The sequence below is a fragment of the Octodon degus genome, unplaced genomic scaffold, assembly GCF_000260255.1.
Source record: "Octodon degus isolate 3935 unplaced genomic scaffold, OctDeg1.0 scaffold00007, whole genome shotgun sequence".
In the NCBI taxonomy this organism is placed as follows: Eukaryota; Metazoa; Chordata; class Mammalia; order Rodentia; family Octodontidae; genus Octodon; species Octodon degus.
In genome coordinates this window covers 25,690,149-25,696,716 of record NW_004524583.1, presented here as the reverse complement: position 1 = coordinate 25,696,716, position 6,568 = coordinate 25,690,149, and the positions used below count along the sequence as shown (strand labels likewise).

Below are 6,568 nucleotides of genomic sequence, written 5' to 3'. Positions count from 1 at the left end.
TTTTTTACTAATGGCTGATTCAGAAATGGAAACCTCCCTTCCCACAGTCATTTCTGAGCATAATGGTGTTATGTTTGTCACTTTCTAGACATGGGGGGTTTTCTCGCTTTTTAAATAAGGTATCTGCATATTTTTCTAAGCTTAGAATTATATATTACACAGTAGCCTAAATACAAACATAATACAGCATAAAATAATTTCAATAATTTGAATGATGAAGAAACACTTCTCTAAAATTAACATTGAGGGCCAGTAAGATAGCTCAGCAGTCTAAAGTGCCTGCTTAGGTAAGCTTAGGCAAACACAAGGACCATGGTTTGATCCCCAGCACCACATGCCACACCAGCCCCAACCCTAGGGTGGGCAGAGATGGCCACACACAAAAAAATAACATTCAGTTCTATTAACTTTGTCTCAAAGTAATCACATGATTATTTAACCAAGAAAACACACTTAGTAATAAATATCAATTTTAAATGTTATGTTCTGAGTTTAGTCTTATGAGAAAAAAGCTGCACATGAATACTTAACCTGCAAACTATATTTAAACACAAAAACCAAATACCAATGTCTAATGGGACTTTTCATTTCTTTGATACCATGTAGCACAAAAGTGGTTCGATATCTTTGGTTAAACTGTAAATCCTCAAATCAAGAAATATTATGAGCCTCAGAATTTCCAAGTCTACATTATCCACCTCAATGAGTTTATTTATGAGTCTGTCTCTTGTTTGGCAAAATTCTTTCACACCTCCTGGTGTGTGTATCAAGTTCTGCTCCCTGTCATTTGGGACAGAACTCAACAAGCACACTCACCCAGCAGCATTAAAGAACCGATGCTCTCTCCACAAGAGAAACACTTCCTTCCAAGCAGCCTCCCCAGACAAGGCTGAGCATGCTCTTTGCTCTTCATTGTGGATGGCAGGCCTGGCCTGGCTGGGTGGCTGCCCTCCAAGCCACCTATGCTTTTCACAAAGGACACTTCAGTGTGCAGCTATTCTGAAGCCACCAATGTGCTTATCTATGGTGGCATCAACAAAAGCATCATATGAGCAGCATGTGAATTACATACCCAGCAGCATACTTTGGGACTCAAGTCACATGTGAATAATCTACATTTGGTTGCTGATGATTCTCGAATAATGTTCCATAAGGCCCCAAAACATCATGGGTGTGGAAAAGCTATTTATCAGGGGAATTCATTTATTTAGGAATACTCAGAACTGAAGCTTAACAAAATTAATTTCTATGTAGGTTTAAATTTCGCACAAATTTTCATCTTGATTTTAAAGTCAATGAGGAGATGGTGTGCGGTTCCTGTTTCAAGGTTGTTAGTTTACTGTTTGCATAGCTTTGAAATGCTTCCCAGTAGAATCCATTTATGGTAATTAAAGGACCAGGCAAACTAGCACTCAGTAGGGCAGTGGACTCCTGTTTTGAACATACCAAGAATTTAGCATTTAACAAGTCATTATGACCTCAAATTATCAATATCCCACTGTATTCAGTTAATGAATGTTCTAGCATAATCACCTGAAATTATCTTTCTGTGATTTACCTAAAAGATGCAATTAGCTTTTGTAAATAAAAGGAAGGAGTGTCCTCCATTTGACCTTCTAAGTGATGGTGCAGATTCTGGTTTTTCCTTTATAAATCACTGTAAGAGGTTATTTGATTTATTTGATTTATTTTTTTTTTTTTGCCCCTGATCCAAGCTTGACTTCTTAGCTATGTCAAATTTAAGTCTCCCTAGTCAAGTCTCGGTTCTGTGGATGTCTTTAGAATCATGCACTGATCCAAGGAACTGATTAAAATGTATGCTGATTTGTTTGAAGAAAAAGCATGTAATACAGGTGAAAATATTTGGAAGTAGCTTCCCATTAATCCATTTTGCTAATATAGATATTGATTTCTAGAAAGTTGAGCTTAAAATTACTATTCCTGAATAGCAACTTTCATAACCTGTGTATGGATGTCTTGTGAGAATACTGATTTATTTTTTAATACTGACCCTTCTTATACTTGAATAGTGGTATAGAAAAGGCCATCAGACTTAAGAAAATGCATTGCGACTTTCGTGATGCCTTGGAATTGCTTGCCCTGGGATACAGAGTCATAATCTCTTTCCCCTTGCTTCCATCCCACTCAACAGATAGTCGCGGCAATAATGGCAATTACTGGCATTGTCATGATGGCCTATGCAGATAACTTCCACGCGGACTCCATCATAGGTGTGGCCTTTGCAGTGGGCTCGGCCTCTACGTCCGCATTATACAAGGTATGTTGTGCACTTCTGTGGTCACCTGTCACCTATAGTTCAGACTGAAGCAATAAAGTAAGAAAGGGCAATGGAAACTTTGGATATAAAGAGAATGAATGTGCTTAAATGATAGTTTCAATAGCATTTGTTGAGTGTGTGCCATGGGTGGGATGGTATCTTCCAGAAAGGCTCTAAGATTGCCTCATGCAATCTTAGGCATAGATGCTTTCTCCCATTTTCCAGAAGAGGAAATGGGGGCTTTCAAAGATGTAGTTACTTGTCCAAGGTCCAACAGCCAGAAAATGATAGAAACAAAGTTGAAACTGGGCTAAACAATTCCGAAGTCTGGGCCCCCACCCTAGTCAGGCAGTTATACCAGGAAAGTGAGAACAGCTTCTGCTCTCCTTGTGTTTCTTTCATTTATTTATTGATGATCACTATTCTAACTTTGAAGCAATGCTAGAAATAATAAATAAGCTTTCACTCGAGAGTCACTCTTTGCTACATATTGACCCCATAGCACAGAAGCTCAAATCATGAGCAAAATGAAGATGCTCTTTCTCTCTGAAGTATCTAACTTTATCTAACATGTTGGTAAATGAATACATTCCATAACCAGAACCAGAGAATTCTCTCCATTAAAAAAGGCATCCTAAATAGATAGGCCTGCTGCCAGTGCACTTAGGCATGGCCTGGCCTGCAGCTGGAGCAGGGCGTGAGCATCACTTGCACACAGTGCAGATCTTGCCCAGGAGTCCTCAGATGAGAGATGCTCAGACTGCCCTCATAATCACTGGCATTTCCCAGTTATCTGTGAAGATTCTATTCAGGGTCATTGGCACCCGACTTTAGAAGTTCAGAATAAGAGAGCAGATCTAAAACGTTATTCTCCAAAGCTCTGCTTTTTAAAAGCAAATTTTCTAGATGACTCCAATGTCACCTCTCCTGGTGTTTCAACAAGAAAATGGTCTTTGAAAGGCAGAAAATGCCCTTACCTACCTCCCAGAGGCCTGCTTTGATTATTCACCACCACTGTGGCTCTGAGGGTGTGAAGTCTATTTCCATACTGACATTTCCTGGGCCACTGGTTCTGTGTGACAAGTTTGACAAGTGTTCAATCACTGGCTATTAGTGTCTAACTCGGTCCCCCAGGAATGCCGCCAAGATGTCTGATGTGGTGACCAAAGGCCAGCACATGCCCAAGTCCTCTCAATTAAGTCTTCCAAGAGAAAAAAAAATAACAATTTTAGTTACAAAAGAAAAGAATCAGTACCTTCAGCTACTATGCAACAGGATGGTTATCTTACAGAGTGAGTTCTCCTGACCATGGTACAGAATATATTCATTCTGAGAATGGTGATATTTGCAAGCGTGCTCCAAATTATGTTTGTACAATACATCTTGGCAGAAATAATCTACTCCATTTCTATTAGAGGATTAATGAAGGAAAAAACAGGCTAAGAGGACGAGAAAGCTTGGCTCCACATCTGGCCTCCTGCCCCAGCCAGCTCTGTGACTTTAGCCATTTGCCTCTCTCTGCCACTTTCTTCTCTACATGGCTTATAAGTCTGGAAAACAAAACAAAATGTTCTTAGCCCAGAAGATAATGCAGTGTTTGGGAAGACATTTTAAGATCAGAAAGAGAAGAGCTTATAAACCCAAGGCAGCATTATCTCTCTCAAGAACATAATGGCAGGTTCTTCGTCCAATTTACTTTTCAGTGTCTGTCTAAAAAAAAAGAAAGAAAGAAAGAAAGGATGCAATGAATTACGTGCTTGAGCAGAAGAAATGATGGCATCTCAAGCCTAGAAATTTTTCTAGACTAGTCTGCACCCTTGTTAGTTGTTATCCATACATCCAGCCTAATGATTTTGCTTTGCATAGCATACAGTCCCACAGCAATTTTCAACACCATGAATAATTTCCTTTACAGTAGTTGTGGCTCTGCATGAAGGATGTTGGGCATTTTAATTTCTTCCCATAACAGCTGACTAGGGAAACAGCGGGGCAAGGAGACCTGGAGCTCTGGGCCAGTTCATTCCCCACTAGACCAATAGAACTCACCCTCTGCTGCCCCAAAGTCTCCAACCATGTGGCTGAAGAGTTTCTTCCCAATCCAGGTTCTGTTTAAGATGTTTCTCGGAAGTGCCAACTTTGGTGAAGCCGCACACTTTGTCTCCACTTTGGGTTTCTTCAATTTGATCTTCATCTCCTTCACCCCGGTCATCCTGTATTTCACCAAGGTGGAGCACTGGTCCTCTTTTGCTGCTCTGCCATGGGGCTGTCTCTGTGGGATGGCAGGATTGTGGCTGGGTAAGTGACCTTTGGTTTCGGCATCCGTATAGTGTCACTCGAACTTCCCTTGGGCACATTTTAGTAGTATGACCACCACCCACCCTTGAATACCTCAACTGCCTTCATTTACATTGGCTAATGTCATTGAATGTTAGAAGGTCTTTTGCAGGCTCATGATTGATTAGATGTGAACTATCCAGGTAGTGTCTTTTTGCCATGGTTTAAGGTGTATAACTGATGGCCGAGGCCACTCTGCTCAGCCCCAGCCTTCACACAGCTCCTGCTCTGAAGCACACCAGACCAGAGAGGAGCCTGGAAAATAGAGCTGCTCGCCTTAGTCAGTCCAGGGACTCGTGTCTGCTCACCCAGAATCAGAACGTTCGTGTTCTGCCCCCTCTCCCACATACTGTCTCTGCCTGCTCTACATTCACCCAGCACCAGTACCCTGAGGACCTCCGCCAGCCCCCGCTGACCAGCTTTGCCATGGTGGCGTGTGATGCCTCTGTAGCTCTTGGGAGAAGAATGTCCTGATTCCAGCAAGGGTGTTGGGTGGGTCACCTTAGTCTGTTCCATTCAGGCCTCTGAGGAGAGATCTTAGACAGGAACATTTAAGAGAAGAATGAAACATTCATTGTCAATCTCCTGAGCTCCATTTTTCAAGACCAAAATTGTATGATTGTCATCTCATTGTCTCCGAAGAGTTGAGTAGGGGTCAGTATGCAGTGTCTCTATAAGACCAAAATATCCTAATTAAAAGGACCTCGATTATTTCCTGGCCAACACAACCTAGCTTGGAACAATCACAAGCAAAATTTCACTGGCTCTTGGCTCCCCCTGTGCACACATGGTTTCCTCCTTGCAGTAAAATAACCCTCCACCAACATGTGTATGTCCACATCTACAGCATGTTCCTAAGTGAATCTCCTCAGGCCGGGGGCCACCCATGCTAGGCAGACCCTGGATTCTGCCAAGCAGTGTGGTCTCTGTACTCACTGGGAAAAGTGCCACCTGGCACTGCAGCTGCTCCACGAGACCCAGGCCAGGGCACCCCAGAGCTCCCCGGGCCCAAGTGGTTCCATGTGAAATTGAAGAGACAGCTTCTCTCCTCACTGTTACATACCCCAGGCACTTACACTCCAAAACTTAAGTGCTTCTGTTGGGAAGATTTTGCCTTCATCCTTATCTGCTACAGTCTTGCTGAGGCTGTGCTAAGAGAGCAACGCTGGCCTGTGCTGTAAGCTGCCTTGCTCCTTGCGCCGCTGTGGCTGGGGTCCGTCCCACAGGGAGCTGGCCTCTGGGGTGTGCCTTGGCTCTGTGCATTTGGCCAGCAGGTCTGATTGCACATGAACTTGGGCTGGTTCCCATGCTACTATGATACATTGAATTAGATGATCTTTTCCTTAGATTGTCAAAAGAGAATTATTTCATGTAGTTGCCTTATTTGTTTTTGGTCTTTTTTGATTATACTGTATTTTTTTGGTTGAATTGTTTTTTAGGGGAGGTTTATTTTTTGTTCTTGGTACCGAGAACTGAACCCAGCTCTTCCAGCTTGCTAGGCAAGCATTCTACCGCTGAACCAAATCCCAACCCCTATTTCATGTAAAGTATAAGGAAAACACATTTCAGCAAAACCACCTGACTTCTGCTGAGTGAGAAGGGCTTGGTTCAACCAAAATGCCATTACTTTCACTAAATTTGCTAAAATATTCATTTTGGCCTATAAAATGACCATTTAGGAGTATAGCAGAGCTTTGATGCATTTACTAAATTCCTACCTCACAGAAGTTGCCAGAGTTGGCAAGATAGCTCAGCAGACTAAGCTCCTGCTTAGGCAAGCACAGGGACTGGGGTTCTATCCCCAGCACCATATGCCCTGCCCTTGGGAGCCCTGAGCCCTGAGCTCTGAGCCAGCCATGGAAACTGGGTGTGGTGGCACACACCTGTAATCCCAGGGCTGCGGAGGCTGAAAACAGGAGGCTCACTACAAGTCCAAGCTGTGTAGTGAGATCCTGT

At 42.8% G+C, this 6,568-nt stretch overlaps 1 protein-coding gene across 1 annotated transcript in view; it reads left to right on the top strand.

Moving 5' to 3' along the window:
* The window catches only part of Slc35f4 (solute carrier family 35 member F4), a 24,383-nt gene that overhangs the window by 11,399 nt on the left and 6,416 nt on the right, over positions 1-6,568 (top strand). The window contains exons 3-4 of the mRNA XM_023703947.1: positions 2,153-2,278; positions 4,381-4,573. Coding sequence (XP_023559715.1) covers positions 2,153-2,278; positions 4,381-4,573 — 319 coding nt within the window. The remainder of the gene's footprint in view (positions 1-2,152; positions 2,279-4,380; positions 4,574-6,568) is intronic.